Source organism: Cheilinus undulatus, linkage group 1, assembly GCF_018320785.1.
Source record: "Cheilinus undulatus linkage group 1, ASM1832078v1, whole genome shotgun sequence".
Classification (NCBI taxonomy): Eukaryota; Metazoa; Chordata; class Actinopteri; order Labriformes; family Labridae; genus Cheilinus; species Cheilinus undulatus.
Window position 1 is genome coordinate 53,037,453 of NC_054865.1, and position 25,700 is coordinate 53,063,152.

Below are 25,700 nucleotides of genomic sequence, written 5' to 3' on the forward strand. Positions count from 1 at the left end.
GGACATTTTCCTGAAAAGTAAGACCCTTAAATCATCATAAATTGGACAGTCAAACAGAAAATGAATCTCGTTCTCAGTTTCACAAAAGTTACACAATAACAACACAAGAAGGGTTCTTCAGAATTCTTTGGGCCTAATTGACAACGATTTTTTCAAAGATAGATTGAAGGGTAGTTTTTCTATCTCTGATTTACACTGAACAGTGAGTGCAAATCAACACACAGATGTCGACAAACAACAGCAAGTGAGTGAGTGACAACCATGGACTGTAAGACAAGACAAAACAAGATAAGATATGATAAGACAAGATAAGGCAGGGTATGATTAAATAAATCTGTTTGATCCCACAGAGGAGAAATGAACAACGGTGACAGCAGCAAAGAGCAAGAATGGACAAAAATAAGAACAAACAGTGCACACAATGCACTGCTGTTGTTAAAGATATAGTTTGTACATTGACAGAAAAGGCCTGGTTAGAGTCAAGCTGCAGCAGGACCTGTGGTATCTGAACTTCACACACCATAGCTGAGGCAGCCCGTCACTGAAGGAGCTGCCCAGTGCTTTGACTGGGCCGTACAAATGTGGAAAGCATTTTCCGTCAGTACGCTCACATGCACGGTAAAGTCAAGCTATATCTAGATTAGAAAATCTAACAGGACTTACTGTTCTTGTCAACGTATACAAACACAGCAGGAGGATCAATTTATTGACAGAACTCTGCTATGGTAGGTGGCAATATGTCACTCTGCAGCTATGGAACATCTTTCTGTTGAGTGTCCTAACAAGTTAGCAAGCAGCTAACAGTAAAACACGTTTACATATCTGTAAATGCCATGCATACTGAACTACACTCTATTTTTTGCACAATTGTTATTTGCTCTGCCCTTCTAGCTTAGAAGGCAGAGGATAAAGAAAATTCTATTATGCTTAGCATTTCTGTTTCTCAACATCCAGATCAAAGTCCAGCACATATACAGTGGAACATGCAAAAAAACTATTTTTCTGGTTCAATGTGCTTAATGTTGAAGACAGCTCTGTATGATACACACCTTGGCCTGTACTTTTGGTATAACTAAGATGAACTCTATACTTCTAGTGATGCTCATATCCAAAGGCAGACAACGATGCAACTCCTCCAACACTTAGCTTTTATGCTGTTCATGTTCAGATCAAAGCCCGGTGCAGAGATTGTGGAGCATATGAAACCCTAGTTCAGTCTGGTTTAATTAAGGTGCAGGAGAAAATCAATCTCCAACAGATTTATCTAGGTGTGTTAGTCTGACTTCAATAAATGTATTTTAGTATGATTTCCATCAGACTAAGATGTTTACATGCATTTTAGAAGTCCAGTTTTAGCTGGACAAATACAAGAATTTTACTTTATTTGAATGTATGCAAACATTCTCTGTGAGCGATGATAGTGTTACCTCCATCCAGCTGTGTCCCACCACCTCCACAGAGTCCAGATCAGAGCCCAGAACAAAGCTCACAAATTTGTGTGAAGAAAGTGGCTCCTGCAATGCTGCATGCATCATAGGAGCATGCTGAAGTTTGACAGTGAGATGTATGAACTGAATCTCCAATAACCATAAATATTTGCTTTAAACCGACGGAAAAATCTGTCTGATGTTGACTGTATCATCCTTAGATATCTTTGTCATTTTACTGGGGTGTTTAACCCATGTTTTCCTGTGCAGAAACTGCATGATGCCAATACCAAGACTCATCCATCTGACCCTTACAGAAAGGACTCTGGCTCCAAATTTGCATCATATCAGTGCCCAAAATAGAGGGAATTTTCGTCATCTTTGCAAACAGAAGTACAGCTATTGTGCATCTTATTACAGGCTATGGCTGTGAGAAGCCAGGCCAAAAACAAATTAAAAAAAGAATTTAAAAAACATATTCAGAACATTCTGCTATGGATAGATTAAATGCATGGAAAGTTGATATCCAAGAAGACATTAACGAGGAAACATGGCACAAGGCGTGTTTAAAGGCTCAAAAACAGACGATAAATACAAGGTTCAAACTACTGCAATATAAATGGTTGATGAGGACATACTTAACTCTAGTCAAACTTCATCGCATGTCTGCTAACATTCTAGATACCTGTAATAAATGTTTTAATGAGAAAGGTACCCTTCTTCACTGTTTATGTGAATGTACAACAATTCAGGAATTCTGGAAAGATGTTCTAACATATTCATCAGAGGTGTTTTGCATCAAGGTTCCTTTGGATGTCAGGCTTAGTGTGCTTGGAATATTTAGAGGACTTTATACAAACACAGAAATGGACAAAACTACTGGATTTTAGACTTCTTAAGCAAGGAGAGTTCTTGCACTATGTTGTAAGAGTATGGATGCACCTTCTATGAAACTATGGATAAAAGAACTCTCCTAGTGTATTGGATTGGAAAGACTAACTTTTATTGCTAAAAGCAAACAGAAAGATTTTGTTGAACTTTGTGAACCACATATGAATATTAATGAAACCAAAAATTGAGGGCCTCACCTGAATATGGAGTATTTATTCATCATTATTTTTTTGTAACTGTTTTATTTATTTAATTTCTAATTTAAGTGCTCTTTATTTTATTCAGATGAAGTATGCAAGCTTAGCATAAATGTGCATATGTATGTATGTGAGTATATATGTTTGTGCTAGTCTTCGTGTGTTTTTGGTTTCAAATTGTTCAGTATATGTTTCATGTTTTGCAATAATAATGAAAAAATCAATAAACATATGGGGGGGGGGGGCATATTCGAATAGATGAATAAATTAGGAATGAAACTGTCTTGCTATATCCATAACTTAATAGGACAACATGTCAGCCTCTCATCTGTCAGCATTTAAAATATTAGAGTTTAAATATTTTTTTATGAATAACTTATCTGCAGAAGTTTTAACATGCATGCAGTTAATTGAACCGTAAGAAGTAGTCTGTATTCAAATCTAACATCTAAAAAGCTCATTGTCACATATTTGCAAAGAATGTCAAAGAGCATTTTTAAATCTAGTGTAAAACCAATTTCTTATTCCTCTGTTTCCCCTGCAAAGGCAGATATAACCCAGGTGCAATCATGTCAGCAAGGCTTTGTATCAAAACTAAATTTCCAAGGCACTGTGCTTTGTAATGCGTGACACTGACCAACAACAAATGTGCTCCAAAATTAAACAACCAACTTAATTCAAAAAGAAAATCAAAGGTTTCAACAACTTAATAAAACATGGAAATAATAAAATATTTCTTTGTGAACAATTTGATTTAAATATATGAAAAAGTACTTTATCTTCATTGTCATCATTGAAATATGTCATGACAAAACCCAGATGTCATTCTAGTTATGAATGTGCTTTGATTGAGTGTTTGACTGAAAGGCTTTGTAAAGAATAGTACATGACTCATTTGGAATGATTAGGTTCTCCATCAAAAGATTTTGTTGCCATTGTCACCCCAGATTACTTTTGCTATGCATGACATTGATGTGAAGTTATACAGCGAGTACAATTCTGAGCATACAGTACTTTATGTGGGTATAAAAGGTGGAATTCTTAAGGGTGTATATTTTTTTAGAATTGACCTTAAATTCTAAATGTTCTGTCAATATTTGGTTATTCTGTGAATGGTCCTTATGATCACACAGAGATTTAACAGTCCTCAATCATATTTACAATTGTCATGACATTTTTTGTAATTTCCCTCTAACAAAGAGGATCGAGACAAAATTCCTGACACTATTATCATGCTTAATCAATGCTCAGAGCATGGTACGGCAGACAAAGATTAGTTCACAATGTGCACACAGATGAGACACTTTTCATTCCCTTTCTACCTCTAAAGTCTTTTCTTTGGTCAAGGCTGCTGCTCTCAGTTGCATCTTCATCTGCTTTTGCTCACATAAATGGTTTTGTGGTGACTGACAACCCTATTGCACGCCATCAGTTTTTGCCTTTTCTAACAATTTGAAGTCAGATAAACTTCCTCTTATTATGGCCCAGGGGTCAAAGCTTTTACTAACAACTTGGGAGGATAAGACACCATCTATAGAAACACTTAAACTTCTTACTTTCTTTGTAGTTTGTCCTACTAAATGTCTATGTAATGGATGAATGGAGGATGGACTTCATGGATCTTTACAATATTTGTGTCAATATTTTCTGAGTTTTAAGCCTCTGAGAGGAGTTTAAAGATAGTTATGACACAGGCTGATGTTTATCTTCATGCCTTTTAATGACCAACAAAGACAAATGTGACCATCAGCTTAAAAACTGACTGATCCTATGATGATTTTTGATGCCTGAGACTGCTGCTGTGGGGCAGTTGTCAGTGTGATGAACAACACTCACAGGACACATATATTAAATTGTGCGTTAAGAAAGTATTTGGATCTCCTACACTTTTTTCAAATTTTTTGTTTTGCAGTCTGATGTTACAGTAGAAAAAAATGGGTTTTATTCTCATTAATCTACACTCAGTACTCCATGACAAAGTGATAACAAAATTCAAGATTTTTTGCAATAAAAAAAAGAAACTGAAATCTCTTTTTCAGGACCTTTACATAACACTTCAAGTGTAGCGCAGGGGCCTCCCATTTCTCTTAATCTTTGCTGAGATGTTTCTACACCTTGACTGGAGTCCACCTATGACAAATTAAATTGATTGGACACAGTTTGGAATCCATCTCTCTCCATCTCTCTATAAAAGCTGACAATGCATATCAGAGCACAAACCAAGCCATGAGCCATTGTTGCGAGCAAAGACCTGGGGAAGGTAACAAAAAATGACAGCTGCATTGAAGGTTCCCAAAAGAAAAGTGGCCTCCATAACTCCCAAATAGAAGAAGTCTGGCACAACCAGGACTCTTCCAAGAGTTTGTTGCCTGGCCAAACTGACCAACCAGGGGAGCAGGGCTTTAGTCAGAGAGATGCCTAAGCATCCGATGGTCACTCTGACTGAGCTCCAGAGATCCTGTGTGGAGACGGGACAAAGTTCCTGAAGGTATCCCTTCACTGATCTGGGCTTATGGAAGAGTGGCTAGACAGCAGAATCTCCTCAGTGCAAAACATGTGAAAGCCCACTTGGAGTTTGCAACAAACCCCAAATAAAAAGCCAAAGATAAAGAGAAATGGGAGGAACCTGAGCTTAATTTCATGTGTTTTTTGAAAAGGGTCTGAATACTTATGTCAGTGATATTTCAGTTTTTTTATATTTTTAAAAATGTGCCCAAATTTCTCATATTCTGTTGTCACATTGTCATGATGGAGTACTGAGTACCGATTAATGAGAAGAAATTTGCTCATACACACACACACACTTGGAAGAAAGTACACAGGAAAAAAGTACTAAAGAAAATGTTGAAAATGTTAGTGGCTTTTTCCACTTAAAATAATTATACATTAAAATCCAAGTGCAGTGGGCATGAACACTCAGGAGAGACAGCAACTTTTTTCGTCTTTTTAAGGAAACGGGTGTACAGAAAACGGATGTCCATGTTCCCCGCACTTCCTTTCAAAGTTTTCAAAGAGGTTTTACACCACAATTACACAGCATTTGTGTTTAAAGGTTTTCACTTGGCATGAGTCATTAGCAAATAATTAAATGTCAAACAAAGGGGCACTTAAAGCTGTTGTTGAGTCCAGCCTTATGATCAGGGAGCCACATCAGCCTCTCTGATTGCACATCCAAGAACAAGTCATTGATCTCTGGGTAAAATGAAGTCTCTTGTTCTGTTAATTTACAGCACTCTCCTCACACAGCTGATACACAGGTCTGTTGACAGGGCTTCTGTGTAACTATAAGGATTTGTTAGAGCTCACTCTATCTGGACATGTGCAACTTAAACAAAGTCTCTAACTCTGGTTGGCTTGAGGCTGAACCTCTTCTTCCTGTGGTTATCTTGTTCAAAAGATATTCTTTATTCTTCTCTCAAGAGGAAATTCAATTCCTACTCCCAGCACAAACAAGATGCTATAAACATGCACGAGTGGAGCTATGTCAGAGAAGGCAGTAAGAGGCTGCTGCTCATGAAGAAGTACCTTAACAGTTGGGAGTTGGTGCCTTGCTCAAGAGTAGCTCAGTAGTGCTCAGGAAGTTATCTGACTCCCCTCCAACTACCAGACCAATTGCCACACTTTGTCCAATGGGAACTTGAACTGGCAACCCTCTTATTCCCAACCAAAGTCATTACAGACACAGCACACTTTATGAAGTAGTGTTTAAGAATGCAAATATACTGTATATTTACTAAAAGTATATATATATATATATATATATATACACACATTAAAACAAACATAATAAGAACAAACAAACAAACATGGCTATATTACAAACATCGGACAATCAGCAACTGTCAAACAATTAGTCCATTTTGGAAGGCTGATGGTCTAGTGGTTAGGTGACGCTCCATATACAGAAAGGCAAGACCCCCAAACGGCCAACGTGTGTCTCTTTTTTCTGCATGTTATTCCCTACTCTCTCTCCTTCAATTTTCCCTCTTCATCCACTGCCCTATAAAAATAAAGGCAAAAGCCAAATAACACATCTTTTTAAAAAAATCTGTCTTAATTTGTACAGTGCCAGTTCATTAAAAATGCTCCCTTTACAAAAACAGCATAGCAAAACACAAAGAATATGCAGAAAGAAAAGATTAATATAAAATAAACAGCACAATCACAGGTGAAAAAAGGAGGACACATATCCTAAATAGAAGCCCTGGGTAAGATTGAAAGGATTTTTTTAATCTGACACGCCAGATTGTTTTACATATCCTTGGCAAAAAAATCTTGAAGGGTGGGGTGCTGTTTGGGCACACCCCATGAACAGAAGCTAGTCTGACAATCTTGCAGTGCAGGTTTGAATCTGACCTGTGGCTCCTTATCCACATGTCAGTCCTCAATCTCTCTCCCTGATTTCCAACACTAACCTCTCTTCTGTCCTCTTAGAATAAAGGCAAAAGACAAAAAACAGGAGCTGTTTTGACAAACGTGCTGTCACATCCATTACAGGTCAAGCAGAGACAAAACATATGATGTAGAAGATGTTCTCTGCCACAGGGAATAAACTACACAAGCTGACCTCAACATGCTGTCATAACATGCTGCCGTTCACTATCAGTGGAGCTAGTTGGTGAATCAAACTCTTCACAAAGTTGTTTGGGGGAAGAGTAAAACATGTTTTCCACCAAGAAAAGCTTTCAGAACTTATCCAGTTCTTATGTAGCTGCTGCAAAAACTGCACCCAACCAATCTCTTCACAAACCATCATTGTTAACTAGTTTGCAGTACAACTAAACCACACCCATAACTACTGCATCTTTCTCTTTAAATGATGCTGATTAGCTCGGTCATTCTCTGACTGGAAACAAGAGTATCAGCTTGAGGCTTTGACTGATGTATCCACCTAATGACAAACATGGAATCCGGCCAGTCCATTGGCTTTGCAAGACTGAATTTTGCCAATCAAACATGTATCTCACCCCAAAACAATCTTATCTGGCACATGCCCATGAATATTCACAAAGCAATAGCTGATTAAAACAGAGAAGTACAAATAGCTCAGAACTGCTGAGTATTTAAATACAGCACCAGAATGAATATGCTAACGTAGTCTTGATCACTGCTATCCATCTATCTGCTTCCCCCGGTCTTCACCACAAACATAAATTGTACACACACAGAGGTTATAAGTTCATTGTATTGACCTGAATTTACATGTATCTAATCTCTTACACCTGTACCAACAGCTTGGCTAAAGACCCATTGATTTCCATGTAATGTCTGAAATTATTACCCTGCCTAATTGTTACAGGAGAGTAAAGGAGAAAACAAAGCTGGGCTATCGGGCGCTTTGATTAATGCCTCCACCAGCACTGCCCTCTGATGAAAAGCAGAGGATCTATATGGCACTTTGTCAAACATACCCTCCTAGGACTTGACGTTAGGTCCTTCTGCTTTAGGGGCAACTAGGATGAAGCCCAGTCAGCAATCCTCATTATCAGAAATCAAAGTCCTGACTTGGCTGGGAGGAGAGAGTGGAAAAGGAAGGCCAGCATTCACTGTCTGGTAATTAAAAGCCATTTTATCAGACTGCCTCTCTTGCCTTGTACCTCCTCTCTCGCTATTGACAAGCTGCTTAGCGCAAAGTGAGCTCAGTTTGACTCTAAATATATGAGGCACACTTATTTAACTTTCTCAGCAAAGAGGAAAAAGCAAGTAAACAAGACAGCAACAAAATTGTCCAGGAAGCTTTCCCATTATTTGTTTACTAAAGTTTTATTTTTCCATTTATGACTGGGTTTTTGTTTGCAACTAAGTGTCCAAATGCAGCCTTTGTTGGCTTTCTTTCCATCCTCCTCCTCCTCCTCATCCTCAGATGATTATTATTTCATTAGTCTCTGTCAAATGTATTGGTTGGCTTGTTGTGTTTATTGATTAATGAGCCAAACACCGTCTTCCTTCACTGTAATGCTGATAAAGAAGATCTTGAAATACTATTTGTCTTGTGGTTAAGCATTGATCGTTCCTGCAGATATTGACTCCTACTTGGTAGCTTTCCATTTACAATACCCTTTAACATAAATGGTAATTATTCAAAGTTCAAATGTGTGTGCGTGTGCTCTGAGGCTTTACTTACCTCGATAGAACGAACAGTATGGATGATTTCACTGACTTTGGTCTAACAGACGATCCAAACCTGCTGTGAGTTCAGTAAGAAAACACGTCCAACCATCTTCCAGGGCCATGTCCCAACTCGGGCATCCAGATGCAAAACCCTCTGGCTGAAATAGAGATGTGTCTCCTCAGCCTTGAAGCCTGAAGCCTGTTGTTTATTGATGCTGCCAGAGTCCCTGCTCAGATCGATACCATCACCCTCAGATGGGCCTTCAACACACAGACTCCAAATTGAGGTCAGGATATGTAGAGGGTTATGGCACTTCAGTGGATATGAATTGCTGGAGAGGCTGCGATCATTTGTTACATCTTCCTTTAAAGTTCATCTCCAAGTTGACCTGTGATGAAGCATGGAGAGTCTGAGAGTCACGGCTGCGAGAGTTATGAGGAAAATGCACCATTGTATGAACAAGTGGGTAGGTCGGGAAATGGATTGTGTGACTACCTCTCAGGCCTGAGAGCAGCACGCTTTTCCTGCCGTTTCTCGTGTTTCAGATTCACCTCTGAGCTCCCCTTTATGGCTGCATGTTGTTTCTGTTGTTTCTAATAAAGAGGAAATATTGGTGCCTTCCTGACCTGCTCATAGGGGCCATAGAAAAATTTATGAGGTGTGTCTCCTCTATAGAGACTGCTTTTGAACCGAACCTGACGTAAATAACACATCACCGGTTCGCCAAAGCTCTACTGGCTCCTCTTTCACTCTCTGGTCAAGTGGCTTTATTGAATGCAAAATGCAACTACATGAGGGTATTTTTTTTACATGATGCAGTGAAAAAAATTAAAGGTGGCATATCATTCCCCTTTTCCACCGTTCAGCACAGTTCCTTGTGGTTTAAATAAGTTTTTGTCAAGCACCAGAATAGGTTTTTGACCCTGTATAAACTAGCTATGAACAGCCTCTCTCAGAATGGTCTGATTTGGACTATGTCTCTTTAGATTCAAATGAGCTCCTCGGTTTGCCCTCTCTTCTGGTGTAGCTGTGCATTTACATGGCTGGGGTTGAAGTTACTGAGACAGAAAGGGTGAGGGTGCCATCAGGAGGTTCAGGAGGACTCCCAAACTGCAAACCTGTTCCAGGCCAAACAATACAGTGGTCATAGAGTTCCTTTTCCATTTCTTATGTAAGTATTAGCTGTATGGTTGGTCCTTGACAACCATTGCACAAGCCAGTATGGCCCAGCGCAAACATCAACATAGAACAGTATGAGCCTATGAGACTAGAACAAATATTCTCAATATTGTGGTAGGGATTAAAAACAACCTCCAAATTCCACACACTCAACCTGTGAAGCAATCTGCAGGGATCTACATGCAAAGCACATCGGAGAGCAAATCTCTCAACTCTTACAATCTCAACCTTTGCAGTTCCACTGCACGCGTGCCAGTCCATCTCTGCCCAACCCTGAAGCACCAGTCTGAAATACGGTCCAGGTCTATTTTTAGCACACGCCACTGCAAAAATGCATCAATCCAGGTAGACCAAATTGATCCGAACAGCCAAAAAAATGACCAAAGCATCCAGTCAACTTCAAAATGCAACATAATGCATGGACTCCGGATAGTAAACCATCCCTATATCATCATTACATTCCATCCTGTTGCACAAGTAACAGGTCATCAGTCGAGCAGTGGGTCACAGAGCGGCAATACTGAACAAAGAAAAGTTAACTTCTGAATTTGCATGACACACACATCCTTTCTAGCAAACATTAATATTTTAATTTTACATTTCTATAGTTCTCCTATGATCTAGTGATCTCAAGTCTCCAGCTTCTCAGGGCTGCACTGCGCTCCAGGAATGCTTCCATTGGGCAAGAGCACATGCCATCAGTCAGAGGAAAGCACTACGCACCAGGAATGCAGCGCAAGCAAAGCGTGTGGAATTTGCAGGTAGAAAGTTAAATGAGCAAACTGGAGAAAATAAAATAAATTTGTGGTGCTAAAAAGCAAAGGACTAAAAACCTTATATTTTGGCCCAAATAAACAGCTACAATTGACCTACATTTTTACAGTGGATGGGCCAAGAGAGGCCACTGAAGAACAGACCAGAACATGGGCTAAACCAAACAGCAGGGACAGAGCAGGTAGGCATATTAGGTGATGATGAAGAGGAGGAGCAGGTGGAAAACAGCGCAAAAGCCATTAAAAAACACTGACAGGTACAGGTGATATGTGCAGGGCTGGGTAAGCAATCATATCATGCAAAAAAATTAGATGTATTTATGTTCCAAGTTTACTTTACTGAAATTGAGGGCCTCCCCATGAATTAAGTGTTTACATGTGGTACATTTCATGAAAAATTATTTTCCATGGGAATTACCAAATATTGACCTTGTCATACCTTGTCCCTGCCTGGATGAGAGACAGGTATTATTATGATGGATTTTGTTTTTTGCAGAATCTGGACAGCCAGATTTAGTGTTTTCAGTCTGGTTTAACAATCAGTGGTTGACCACTACAGCCAGGTGTAAACTGTGTTCAAACAATTTTTGAGTCATATGACTCTCTTAGAAATCAGTGAAACTTAAGTATGACTGTACGTCTTTTGTTGTGCAGTGCACAGGGGGACACGATGGCTGACCAAGGCCCGACCAGCTGCTTCTGACTGGTCAGAAGGATTTCTGGTATGAGTGACATTTTGGTCATATGACTGCAAACACTCGCACAGTGGGAGCAGAACCACAAGCAAATTCTCAAACTTCGGGGCATATTTCCTTTGTAAACTGTCGGACAGCATCTAAAATCACCATTAAAACAGCAGAACTGTGTTTTTGATGAGCATCCTATTATAAAAGAAATAAAGCAGGAAATAGGTCTACCTGGGGACCTCCAGCCAACATGGAATATTTGTTGTTATTTAGCTGCTAGTTGTGTTTGCTGCATGTGTGTGTGTGAGTGTGTGGCAGAGATGGCGAGAGTGCTTTTGTCAGGGTTTGTAGCATTTTGAGTCTGTAAACGAGACAGCCTTCATGTGTGAGACTTTTCGAAGGATACTCCACGGTTTTGTTACTGTTACAGTCGCTTTAAAATCACACAGTGGATGCCCTGGCTGGCTCAACAAAGGACAGGGCTGGGTTATTTCACATTTTGTGGGTCTGTAGATACACCAGATACCAAAATATATTTGCAAGATTACCAGAAGGTAAGTCTTTTATATAGCACCTACAAAGCCAGTGAATACTTTACTTTGACTAAAATAGGTTGTACATCTTTATCATGGTCAGAACACATGCAGAGAAGAGTTTCAGTTCAGTAAGTGTATGAAATTTCTTGAAGTGAAATGAAGCATCTTTTTTTACAAATAATCTCCTCTTTGTGGTCTGAGGACTTTGTATGAGATCCAAATCACAAAATGTGTAAAACTTGTGCAAAGAGTCAATCTTTCAAAGTTTCTTTTTTAATCCCAGATGTTTACTTTCTACGCCCCATGACGAAATAAAGTCTGAACAAAATTTCCACAGTAACATTGTAACAGCATATTTTATTCCCCTCCTTTTCTGTCTGTGAAAATAATGTATTCAATTATTGGCTTTTTACCTACGCATCTTTTGTCCTGGAAGGATAGAGCCATCTCTGGTTATTAAAAAAGCTATTTTGAAAAGAAAATTCAATGCCAAATCAGAGAGAACATACATAGAAATCAGGCTTGCTGACACAGAAAAGCTCCCTAATCAACATTTTTGTTTCAGGACAAAGCAAAAGGTGAAATCAATGTGAGTTACAGTAATTAATACATTTCAAACAGTAAAGGAAAGTAGAGTCACAACAACACTGTAACTGTATATACATGTACTGTATGTGTATAGCTAGGTCCATGATGAGCGACCTCTCTCTAACCACGCATTGGTCTGATGCGAGTGTCGGGTGGCCTGTTTGTCAGCTGAAATATTCATAGAACAGATCAACGGAAAGTCTGGCTGGCTTTTCAACTGACAACTGCGAGTCAATAATTGATAAGGAATGAGCTGAATGACTGAGTGTTTGGGGGGTCCTTCTCTGTCTGTAAACGATGCCTCTGACCTTTGGTGTGTGAAAGAACTCATCATGGTCAGTGCTCGCATGTCATATAAAGCCAGAATCAATGAGGAGAACAGTGAAAGTTGAAAGGAAAGAAAACATACTGTACAACGACAAAAAAAAAAATAACAGCATTTGAACATCTAGTTTTGTGTCTTTATTACTTTTCATCAGTGTTATTGATGAGTGCCTCCAATGAAACACTTGAAATTCAATAAAATAAATTTAAAGATATTTTTAGTGTAACCCATGACAACATTACCATTCTTAAATGCTAAAAAAACCCAAACAAATTTAACAGACACTCCTCAGAAATTTGGCATTGCCCAATAATTTATTTAGGAACTTCATACTATTGTTTCAAATTAACATTTCATTTAAGTATGTTACTGTGTTGTGGCACTGGTAACAAAATATCTCAATGTTGTGGTTAATCAGGTAAGCTCTTAGCACCTCTGTATGTTTGCTAATTTATGTCACAACATACCTGATACTGTGGTGAGTCAATGGAAAGTTGTTGTGGTGATAGTGTGCATTGGTGTTCTCTGCCAACACACTCAAATTTGTATCCATCTGTCTGCTCTCTGACCTTCCTCTCAAAATAACCAATAATGGCTGCACAGGGGTTTGATGCTTCCCTCTGCAGCCTGTGCAGAATTTAAAAAAAAGGGTTAAACAGAGATACATCATGAATATGAAAAGATTCACCTGTGTAGGCAGACTTAAAAAAAAACAGATCCTTATGTAATATGTTTATGTTATCAAAGGCTCTTACATGAGCTACAGTGGATTACACCCATGCATTAGAAGCAACAGGTATTATATAGTATGATACAGTACATTATATTGTTTATAGAATTAAAAGCAAACATCTGTCAGCAGACTAGATGTTAAGAATAATAAATAAAACAAAATAAATGATAAAAACTATTAAAAACAAGGACAAGAGGGGCTGGTTTGGCTCAGTTGACACAGCAGGTGCCAGAGGCCACAGTCCTCAAAGGATCAACTCCTGGTCCTGATGCTATCTGGTCCTCTCTCTCTCTCCCCACATATCCTGTCCCACCCTCGGTGTCTTTCATATTAAGGATAAAATTAAAACAAATCTTAAAATAGTAATTAACTAACAAAATAGACAAAGTAGGCTTGACAGTTTCCTCTCTGTACACCCCTACAAATTCAGACAATTTTTACAAATATTTTTAAAACAAAAAATTGCGCCACAAAAACACTTTGTCTGTATATCTAAAACTGATAATTGCAGAAACTCTATGCGTGCATTAGAAGCAGTGTGTCTAAGAACACTGTCTTTATACAGTTTGAGTAAATGTACTTTGATACATTGCAGAACTGCTTTTCTACAGCACATGGGGAGGTAATTCCTCCTCATCACAACTGTGATGAGGAGGAATTACAATGACTGGCAAAGGAATTAGGCCTTTTTTTAAATGGGTTGTGGTATATTTGACTATTAAACAAACCACTATTGAAAACTTTTAATGCATTTTATTTTTTACCAAGAAAGCCTTTGGGTACTGGTTACATGCTATTGCATTGCAAAATAGTTACAAAAAACTCAAGAGGCTCTCTGGGTATAAAATAAAATGCTTAAACATTTTTTGATAGTGCATAAGTTTGAGCCAACATTGTTTTGTGGACCATTTTTCCAAAAACTCACTAAATTTTGCAAAGAAACTGTACCCAATTGTTATGCTGTATAGCTTAGCTTCCTGGCTGGTACAACCAGCGAGTAAGGAGCAATGCCCCCTGAAATCACTGGAGGCTAGTGCTACTACTACTGCTACATACCTCATATGACTCAACTTCAAAAATACTGAAACATCCCTTTAAGCTTTGTTTGAGTTCACCTGGTTGTAACTTCTACACCTAGGTTAGAGCAGCGGTAACTATAAAAGTCAGACTTAACCAATGTAGTGTAAACGAGAAGTGTACAGTGATGGCAATGAAATGAAGGAAACAGGAAAAATGTGAATGTTTTCTCACTGTGTAAAGTCTGGCTAACATTTACACTGGTCATCAGTTTTGGTTGTTCCTTAATGTCCACATTTGTTTTAAAACTGCAAATTTGGAAACCTCTATCTTGCCAAAGGAAAATCTCCAAACACTTTTGTATTTTCAGTACATTTGAAAGAGTGTGGTGAGGTTATCCATAAAGACTGTTCCTGTAGCCCAGGTAGGGCCTCTTTGGATTTAGATTTGTATGACACTGTGCAAAGAAAGGTCACTAAAGTCTACTGAATTTGCTTAATTTATTAGCTTTGTGCAGCCTTTCCAATTGTATAACAAGCTAAATGTATTCTTGATTGCACCCATGCACTATGAAAATACAAGGTACTGAGATTTTTTTAAATAGTTTGAATATGTGTATAGTGAAAGCAAGCACTCCAGTGCTGTAACTCCAGTAACAACTTGACAGTGCAGCTCCACTAAGCTGGAGTAATATTTAATCAGGAGTATCTATACTCAAGTAAGGAGTTATCTACTTTATTAACCACTGCTTATTACAAGCATTAAGGACCTTATTTTATATATTTACATCTACATCTTCAAATAGGACTTATCTGTACTTGTTAGGTAAATGTGGCTTGAATAAGTGTAATTATATTTTCTAAATTAAACAAAAACACTAGCTTCACTTCGAGTTTTTGTATTGTACTAAAAACATGCCAACTTGACACTGCGGTTAATCTTCATGATGTTTAAGCCCCCGACACTCGCTTTTTCTGATTTTCAAATCCTTTCTCCTCTTTATGATTATGGCCTTTGTGACATTCAGCTCAAAGATGTATACATCAATGAGATGACACTTAAAAAGGAGAAGTAGGTTCAGGGTTTCACAACCAAAATGAAGAAAACAGATGTAGACACTTTTAAATGCCACTAACCAGAAGAGACAAGATGATTATACCACTTTGCACAATCCTATGCTCAAACAGTTTCCACACTTAAATGTAAAAAGAAAAAATGTTGAGTGTTTTAATATTAAAGCTTGATAAACAGAATTCTTTATTCTTTTATTTGAGTCTGCTCTGATTTCAGCACTTAGCTCCATGAAAGGTCAAATTTTGCAGCTGACATAAAACAAGTTACAAATTAAATTAAAAAATACTCTGGAAGGAACTCTTTCAGGCACCTGAACTTAAAGTAACAACTAAGAATGCGCAGCCTTGAAACACACAAAAGGGCCCTCACATGAAATCCCAAGTGTCTGGCTTCTTGTTTTATATGATAAAAGTAATAAGATTTTTTTTGATATCCAAAGTTGTACTGGGATGGGATTTATCAATCTTACATGTTGCTTTACTCACTGGATGGATGATTTGACACATAACTCATGGCTATCCCATATTCCCATAAATTAACAGAAATTAAATCATTTTTGCAAAGGGAATATGGGTGTATTATGATAAGTCACTTCTGTAGCTATCACCATCTGGTAAAATCTGTTTGTGTGTGTTTGGACATGTGTGCGAGGGTGTATGTGTGTCCGCACTGCCTCATTGTGGAACATAACAAAGCCCTGGAAATACAACCTCCAGGGGTCTTACCTGGACGTGGCGGCCCCCACTTTTTCATTAAAAACTGCAATCCTGCAGCTGAGGCTCCGTTACACCACAATGTGACAGAGCTACACAAGGGCAAATATATGCGACCTGGACCCAGCCTTCAAACGCGTCCCATAGATAGATCTTTTGCTCTTCTCTATTTTATGGCAAGTTTGAATGCAAATTGATGCAGAGCATTTCAAAGGATATGTGTCAGGCATTGTTGTTGGCCTTGCTGCGCTGTTTTCTCAAGATTCCCTTATTTAAGTATTGAAATGTCTGCATATTGAAATGGGTGTGAGCACTTACAATCCTGTTCGTGTGGATGCATGTGGGTTTGGGTGTAATTTTTCAATCATATTTTTAGGTTTCTGAATAATTCATGATTATAATAGCACCTTAGAGCAAAGTCCTAACACATTTAACATGTTTTGTGCTATTTCTTACATTTTTCACTCTTTTGTTTGTCTTATCTGTAATTTAAGCTGTGACCTATGTCGTAAAATTTGAGCCAGTCTGGTCCCTGGACCATCATTATGATTTTGTTGGCTGTGTGAGAGCAACAGAAGGATTGATAGGAGGTAATTGAAGTGTCCAAGAACAGCCTGGTCCTGTGAGATGTGGGAGCAAAGTAACAATGTAATTACAGGTCATAAGTTGACCACCTCAGAGCCACATTACGTGCAGAGAGAGTTGAGCCTGTCAAACACTTTGACATACACACACACAGACACACACAGGCATATTTTCTCCATAAATCTACTGAATCAAGTGTAATTACACTGGCTGGAGCTAAATGTTTCTGACTGCACAGGAGGATAAAAAAGTTCAAGCCAAATCCTATTTTATATGAACAGTCCTGTGTGGACTATACAGACAGCAACTTAGTCTATTCATATAATACTACCCCCTAGTGGTCACATAAGAAACTGCAAAGCCTTCAAGTGTAACACAAAGTGCAGGACTGTTGTTTATCGCATGTTATTTAAGACAGTGGTTATCAACTTTGGGCACAGAGCTGTCTTCAGTGACCCACAGATGTGTGCCTGTAAAGAAAATGTGGCGAAAGATAATTAGGTAAAGAAGCCTTAAGTGAGCATACATCCATGTACTTCATTCAATCTTGGTTTTCTTGAGAGTTTGACTTATCTATGTCATTATCATAGAATAACAAAGCTTTTTACCACAATAATGTGTAAATTCCTCAAAATTAAAGAGATAACTAATATGCACACATCTAAGTGAAATGCACGCAGATGCAGAAAATTATCAGCTGCTGAAAAAGAGAAAAGGTCTGCACACTTTTTAGCTCCCAACTGGTGGCTTACTTGCCTGGCATATTTTGTAGTTTTACACACTTAAACTTTCTAAATATTTACACAAGTTTAATTATCTAATAGCAGGACCCCACCCAAAAATGCCTCTTTATGGTTTTCTATTTTTGGGGGAGGTTGGGATTTTGGAATTTATTGGATAGGTCAGCTGAGGAGATACAGGAAACATGGGGAAAGAGAGGGGAGAAAGACATGCACCAAACAGTGCTGAGACTGAGAGCTGATCCTGCAACCAGTGCATTGAGGATAATAGCCTCAGCCCATGCATGCCTGCTCCGAGCCAAACTGGTGCCCCAAAAAAGCCTTTTTAAATGATATCGAACATGTAGCGGAATGTGTCTTATTTTGACAGGGAGGGGCTGGGAGGGGATTTTGAACTCTGTGTGACTTTATTTCCAAATAAAATATTAAAAAAAAGAGCTACAAGAGCTTCCTCCAGTAAGATCTTATGGATTGATACACTCTCTTGTTTAAATAACAGCAAAAAAAAAAAAAAAAAAAAAAGTCTCCCAGCTATTGGAAGATGAACATTGTGAGGACCTTTTTCAATTTAATAAGATCTGAAGATCCCAAGACAACATCAACAACCAAAATATAGGTGCAGGTCAGGTCAGGTATGGGAGCACTTTGCCTCATCAACCTTGGTCCTGTACTGCTCTGGCATCCTGATGGCCATCCTCCAGGCCTGCACCAGGCCCATGTCCCATCTCTCTAGGTATCCTCCCAGCTGCCCCCTCCAAGATGCAAGCGGCCGTCCGTCTGGACCAGCCCACCGGGTCCCTGGCACCCAGTATGGGGTGAGCTGGATCAGGCCCGGAAAGTGCGCCAGGTGTGCAGTTGCCTTTCTGTATCAAGCAGCTGACCCTTTCTATGCGCTCTTATGAGCACATCAGCATTAGACACAGTCTTGCCAACGATACCCAAAGATGCGCCGAATAGAAGTTGTCACAAAGGAGTCCAGGCAGCACCTCTGACTATCAGGCAATGTCTTGGCCTCACAAGAATATAATAAGACTGGAAGGACCAAGGACCAAAAGACTGACTTCCGTCCACATGCTACTGTGTGGTTCATCTCAGCCTTGCTATCAGCAGATTGCAGGATAATGCAGTAAAATAAAATGTGTGCATGCATGACCTCACAGGGCTTCTGTAATCATGTGCTTTTAAATCAGTTCGTTTTTTTCCTGTCATTCTGTTCAATGATATGTTTTGTTTTATTCAAGGTCCAAACTGCAACAATTTCTATTTAATTAATTGGAAAGGTTGAAAATAATGATCATTAACAGGGTTGTGGTGTGAGTTATTCCTTTGTTATCTTTAGCTTGCAGTTTCTGGTATCCTTCTGTCTTTCTTATGTTACCTTGTCTTTTCTTTTCCTTACCTGGACGTGGAGGCTCTAACTTTTTCATTAAAAACTGTGTATTCTAATGTGTGCTTCTCACATTGTTTGTTCAGCCAGTCACGTTTCCCCAGAGGTGGAAAGAGTACAAGACTATTGTTCTCAAGTAAGGGTACAGTTAATTTGTTCAAAAGTTGCTTAAGTAGAGTAAATTACAGAGCATAGTCATTTTTTTTAATCACGTATTTTGAGTAGGACTTTTTTGGTAGTATGTTTGTTGTTTTCTCTTGGTTCTTGTTTGTTCTCTACACTTTTTGAAGTACCATCTTGTTCTCCTTTGTTTTTTGATCTTTTGTTCTGCACTTGGGTCCTCATTTTGGTTTTGCATTGTTGCCATTTGTGATCGTGGGTCCTGAGGATAAACCAGTCAAGAACAACCGATTAAAGAGAAAGAAAAGTAGCGCAAAAGCCCTTTAATATCCAGGAAATACTCTGACAAATCTGTAAATGCAAGTTATAACCTAAACACTGGTACACAGACAAACAACTGAGCCTGAACATAGAGGGTATCTGTAATTGGTTTGGACACATCTTTTACCTGGTGAAGTGGTGTAGCTGCTCCAGGGTGAGTCCAGCAGAGCTCCCTTCCCCCTCGGCTGAGTCATTTGTTATCACCTCCTGGCTCCTCCGATGCTCTGTGCAATTGGCCGGGTTCCTGCAGGGCAAAGGTCAAGCCTTTAAAAGGGAATTACTTCATTGACACAATAAGAGATGACAGTTTATTTGACGTCTGAGCACCACCTCACTCCACTCTAACAGCCAGACCTGTCCTGCATCCTAACTGCTCCCCAGGGGAAACTAGATGTGTGTATTGTTTATGTGTGTGTAGGTTGTTTGGTGTATAAATGCGCCTATATGTATGTAAAGTACCCTTTTTTCAAGAAAAGCTTAAATCTATTACAACTTTCCTCTAATTACATAATAATGTAGTCTATTGATAAAAATCCATTTGGAGTAATCATAGCTGTAGAAAAAAATCATTGAAATCGAAGAGATGTGTTTATATTTTGATACTAAGTATCAGTTTGTACCTGTGTAGTGAGTGCTGGCAGTGTACTGTGCCGCTGGCCTGTGTCTGTATTTATAACTTCATCATTGTCAAATGTATTTAGCATGAAAAGAGTGCAGATGTTAGTCAGGATTCTGGCTCCACCCTGGGTCTCTGTGTGTGCTTGCATGTGTGTAAAAGAGAGAGACAGTGAGTGATTGACATCAAACATGTGTGTCACACTTCAGGGGTACTAGGAGAGGCCACGCAGCCAGTCTGGCAGGTCATTATCAGTGTGTCACATGAATGCATGACGGCTACATCCTCTGAGACAAAACACACTCAACAGACATGCACACACACCCACACAACTCCTTCCCTGAGTCATTGAGGAATGCCTATCCAAGCCAATCAATTGGGCAATCAATTGGAGACCAACTGGCAATCCCCTGCAATCAATATGGCCCTTGTTGCATGGCTCCAGAAGAGCCACAATGGCTGTGGCACTTAATTAAGTTGTTAATTGCTGCGTTAAGCTTTCTCAGGTACCCTCCCTAGACAGTAATCGAGAGTGGCTGGACAATTCGGCTATCGGCAGCACTTTGCTAAATTTAATCACAAATCCAAGTAATGGCAAAGGCTGAAGTACAATGAGCCAAACAACAGCTCTGGTGTCAGTTTAGGAGGAGAGACTGCTGACTGTTGTCTGAAAGAGCAGAAAAAATGATGCTTTTGTTTATCAAATTTTGTTGACATCTAGATGACATCATGAAGCTGTCTCAGCCAATCACAAATGCAGAACACAGCAGTTTTTTCATTAAATAAACTTTCAAATCACAATCTAACGAGAAAGCTTATTAACTCTTACAACATCAGAGGTGCATAAGATGGAAGATTCGGGCGTTTATGTCTAAATTGGCCACTGTTAAAAGGAGTCATTATTCATTTTATTACAGTTGGTACTGACTTGGAAAATTTGTATGACCATGTTTAAGTGGGACAGAAGGATTAATCACTGTCCAGTCTCTTTAATTTGCACTTGCAGCTGAAAAATACTTAGTATTTAAACTATGACTAAAAAGTCTTTAATAATAAATTCTCCTTCAAGCAAACACATTATATTTTGTATTTTAAGTATTCACTTATTCGAAGACACACTGCTTGTAAGAAAACAACAGTTTTAATGATATCCAAGCTTGTAGTGAGTAGATATTAAAATGTGTTACCAAATACTTAAAATGAATGGTGAAATGCCATTAGTGTAAGTTTTACACGTTAAATTAACAGAAATAATGTCATCTAAATGCTAGGTCCAGACACATAGGTGCATCCCTACTGTCAGAAGTCAGCAGAGTCAGCAAAGAACATGCAGGTGAGTTATATTTAACAAAACCTGATGCACAGTCTCAAGAAAAGAGAAAAATACTAAGTCAAATTTATCAGAATGTAGCCCAAGTATGGTAACTAATGAGTTCGTATATTCTGGATTATCTAAACGACTTTGGGAAAACATTTAATGAGAGGGCCATTATTTGGTTTGAGTTTTGCTTGCAGCAAACAAGAAAGGAGTAACCACAAATGGTACAGGGAGGACTTTCTAGTTTGGGAATTTGACCAGAAATTATCTATGCAGTATGACATGGAAAGACGCACACACTAATAATAGTTTAATCATAATTCAAAGAAAATGGAATGACTGGACTGATTACAACAGCCCTATAAACTATGAACCCCACCAACATGAAATGTAGCTTAAACAAAAGTTCAGTCAGGAGGATAATATTCTGTATGCTGGTTAAATTGTTCATTTTCACACTACACTCCATGCACCTTTCCATCTATGCTCTCTCATTGTCATGTTGTCAGCTTTTCACATCACCTGGTCTTATTCATCCAATAGAACTACTTTCTCACTGTTAGACAAATATTGCTGCTGTCTTTTAATCATGACTTTCTCCTCCAACAGGTCATTCATAACATTGTTGCGTGCGACCCTCTACCTACCCATCACCACCAATTCCACAAGACGCCATCGTCAGCCATCAACCCCAGACTTTGCAGTGTGATCAACTTTCATCTCATCAGACTCAGACAACAGTTCATATTAGCAACTTTGAAAAAAACTGATACTTGGTGGATGAGACGATACAGTGTATCACCAGACAAAATATCGCAATACTATCTGCAATGTGGTTGTTTCACGGATGGAACTGTCAGACTGTTTATGAATAAAGCTGAATTAAAAAGAAAAATCTAAAACTGGAGATACACTGTACCAGCAGATTATGACAGTTCTGTTCTTTAATATACAACATCCCAGATGAATGATCTGTGAGAGTAGCTGTCAGAAATGAATGGTCTGCAGCCAGACAGACTTGAACATTCACACCTTAAAGAGAAAAGAAATCTCCAGCAGCACTTGTAGTTTAAAGAACAACTTTTCTAGACTGATGCATTTCAGCATGTAGCCTTCATCAGGGTCATCCACTGAACATTCACACCCACACTCATGCCTGTGGACAACTTTGAGTCTCCAACTAACCTAGACAGCATGTCTTTTGGACTATAGAAGAAAGCTTAAGTTCCCAGGGCCCACTAATGGATATGGAGAACATGCAAACTCCACATAGAAGGGCCCTGTCCAATGGGAATTTAAAGCAGAAACCTTCTTGTTGTGAGGTGACATGGCAAACAACAGGCACCACCTTGCAGCCCTTTACTTGTCTGTATTGTTTCTATTTGATACTTTTTTTTAAGTAAATTTAAGTTTTTTTTCACATAAAGAGTGTCCCTATGTCATTTCAGAACATGATTTGGTATTTGACTGGATTTGTGCCTCATGTAGTATTATGTGCCATCAGTTGCATGTGATATAGCGCCCCACCGTGTCATTGCTGCTCTGTTTCTGCTTGTCTGAGATGTTTCTTATATACCATGGAATTAAAACAGCAGGCCAGCCATTATAAACAGGTAGCTTTACCCGTTTGAACAAAATGAGTCTAATTTAATGAAATATTGATGTTCCTACAATAGTTCTGTGATAAAATCAAAACACTCTGCCTCCCACAAAGCCAGGGCCTCCTAAACATGAAACTCTGTGAGGGGGGTGATTACCACAACTGCCTCCAACCAGGGTGGGGTTACGAGAGAGTCAGACCACTGCTGGCTGGCACTTTTATGGTGTTATTAGCACACATATATGCTTCTCGGTGTTAACACGCCTTTTGTCGCCTAATCGCATTACTTTCAACATTCAAATGGAATTCAGATGGAATGGTGTCCCCCATTTTAAGAAACGACTCCAAACACAGCAGGCGTCTACGTTCTTATCCCCGCTTTACAGGGAAATTAGAACGGCGCAGGCAGGAGCCAAAAAGCGTATCAAATCATCATTACAAAACAGGAGCTGTTACCTCGCACAAAGCACATGCACACACAACACGTTTCATCACAGCGCCTCCACTTCTCGGGCTTCTAGAGAGGCCTGAAAGTGCTGCACAGCTCTTCAGAGATTTGGTAAGAGGTGTTGGGGTGTAGTGGAGCAGGAAAAGTGGAAGTAGCAGTGAGACAATGAGAAACAACCACTGCTGCTCTAGGCTCTGTGAACAGGCTTGCCATTGATTAAAACAGCAAGGTGTGCAATAAAGCGCAAGGCAAAGTGTTGCCTTCCATATGGACCCCCGAACCCTAAGGCTCTGGCCACCAATTGGGCCTTTCAGTCTGCCGCTGTTCCCCCTTTCCCCTCTCTGCTTCCCCTTCTCACTCCCCCTGTCCCCAGATGGTAAAAACAATTTTCCAGCCCTCTGTCTCTCTGCCGCTGCCCGCCACTCTGCAGCCACATAAGGGCCCTGGCCGTGATTCAACCGTTTACTCCAGTAATTAACAGCACCCATACCACAACAATTACAGTCACTAGGCTACTACTCTCCAAATATACACCCAGACACACACACTCCCCAACAATCACACATGCACGGTGTTAACAGTGTCATGGTGTGAATTAGAAAAGAAGGTAACAGCCAGAAGCTGTAAAATAAAACAAAAATAGTATTAACAAAGAGGTGAAAACAACATGTTGGCACTCCAGCAATGATTACCTCATAATTAGACGAGACAAAGCTCCCTCCCTATCTAGTGGCAAAACACTGTAATTACTGCCGTGACAGAAAATCAAAGGCTACTTTGTAAGCAGCAGGAAAAATTAACATTTTAGGCCCTGAAGCTGTATGTCCTGATTAGAAACGTATTAAATCAATGCATTGCTAACTGCTGGGCATAAATACGTCCCCTCCTGAAGGGGCCTATAATTGCGAGAGCAGAAAAAAGAGGTTTCAATTTCACAAGGAAGTGGCATTAATCGTAATGGCAGTATTATGTGGCAAATGTACACTCCTTTTGTTGTAAGATGATGCTCCTAAAGCAGCACTTTTTTTAAAATGTGTTTTTGCTTGGAGTGAAGATCAAAGTGTAATTTACATAAATTGTTATAAATGTGCCTCCCAGAATGTTGCACTGCACCAACGCAACAACATTTAGTATAAACTCTATTAAAACAGCACCTTAAGCATAATGCTTATTTCCTGTTGGGGGAAAATGAGAACATGGTTTTAATGAAGTATTTAATATGAGATTTTAGAAAAACGCTGGATCTAAGGTTTATGTGTAAAGAGGGGAGGGGCTTTGTTTCATTTTTATTACATTCTTTTCTCCCTTTCATTAGTTCCAATAATTAAGACTCCTTTTGGAGGATGACATTGTAAATAAGAATTTGCTCTCACGTTGGCTGTAGAAGGGTTAAATAAAAAGAAAATTAATTATGACAGTCTTCACCTCAGTAAACAAGTTAAGACATACCAAAAATATTTTCCATTTTTGTCAGTCCAGAGGTACATGAACTTTACAAATAGTTCTTTAATTTAACGGAACTCAGCTTTTGTCTTTGAAGGACAAAGTCAGTTTATTGTTGATCACAAAAGTCTGCTCCTAATTAAATTTCCAAGCTCTGCAGACATTCACCTTGTCTAATTTTCAGGCATGTATGTTTAACACGTGACTCATGAAAAGCCACAGGGGTTATGACCCACCTAGTTTCTGCTCCTGTTTAAATTGATAAAAGCTGCTAGTGGGAAAGCCAGCTGATCCCTGGCATCTTTAACATGCCCACAATAGGCTCCTTGGGAATACGACTAATTACTTCACATCTGTATTTATTTGATCCGTGTGGAATTCTCCCTTCTGTCAGCAGAGCAGAGCTATGCCAGCTTGGACTAACAGTGATTTATCTAAGTGACACTTCTGGCGCAGATTCACATCAAAGCAGCGCCAAAATCAATGGGGAAAACATGGGGAAGACAGGGCAGAGGAACTTTTTTTTCCCCTCAGCAAAACTGTCATGCATAAAATCAACCAGCATAAATAAAGCACGCCTGTGCTTGCAGGTTTGCTGAATCAGAAAACGTGGAAATAAGATACAAGCTGTTTGTTAATAATAGCTCAAAGAAAGACTTTCACTAGGACAGCGTTTTTGCGGGAACTTTAGTCCACAGCTCTCAGTGTGACACCAAAGCTCTGATGGAGACGATGTGCCAACTTCATGCTAGAGCAGCTTCTACTGACCTCTATTGTGCACTCAGTAAACTGCAAACAAATTGCTGTGTTGTGGACTGATGGAGCCTTGTTGGGCCTTCCTAGATGATAAAAAGACATTTTTTATTAAATA

General features: G+C 39.1%; 1 protein-coding gene across 9 annotated transcripts in view; it reads right to left on the reverse strand.

The window, feature by feature from the left end:
- The window catches only part of map2k5 (mitogen-activated protein kinase kinase 5), a 120,457-nt gene that overhangs the window by 88,408 nt on the left and 6,349 nt on the right, over positions 1–25,700 (reverse strand). For 2 of the 9 annotated variants that reach the window (XM_041784303.1, XM_041784295.1), the window contains 2 exons: positions 19,532–19,648; positions 19,257–19,345 (listed from right to left, as the gene is read on the reverse strand). In XM_041784303.1, coding sequence (XP_041640237.1) covers positions 19,257–19,308 — 52 coding nt within the window. In that variant the 5' untranslated portion in view covers positions 19,309–19,345; positions 19,532–19,648. Of the gene's footprint in view, positions 1–8,639; positions 9,016–13,181; positions 13,342–19,256; positions 19,346–19,531; positions 19,649–25,597; positions 25,669–25,700 lie in introns of those variants that run through there. The other 7 variants (XM_041784328.1, XM_041784311.1, XM_041784336.1 and 4 more) reach the window with 4 other exon arrangements.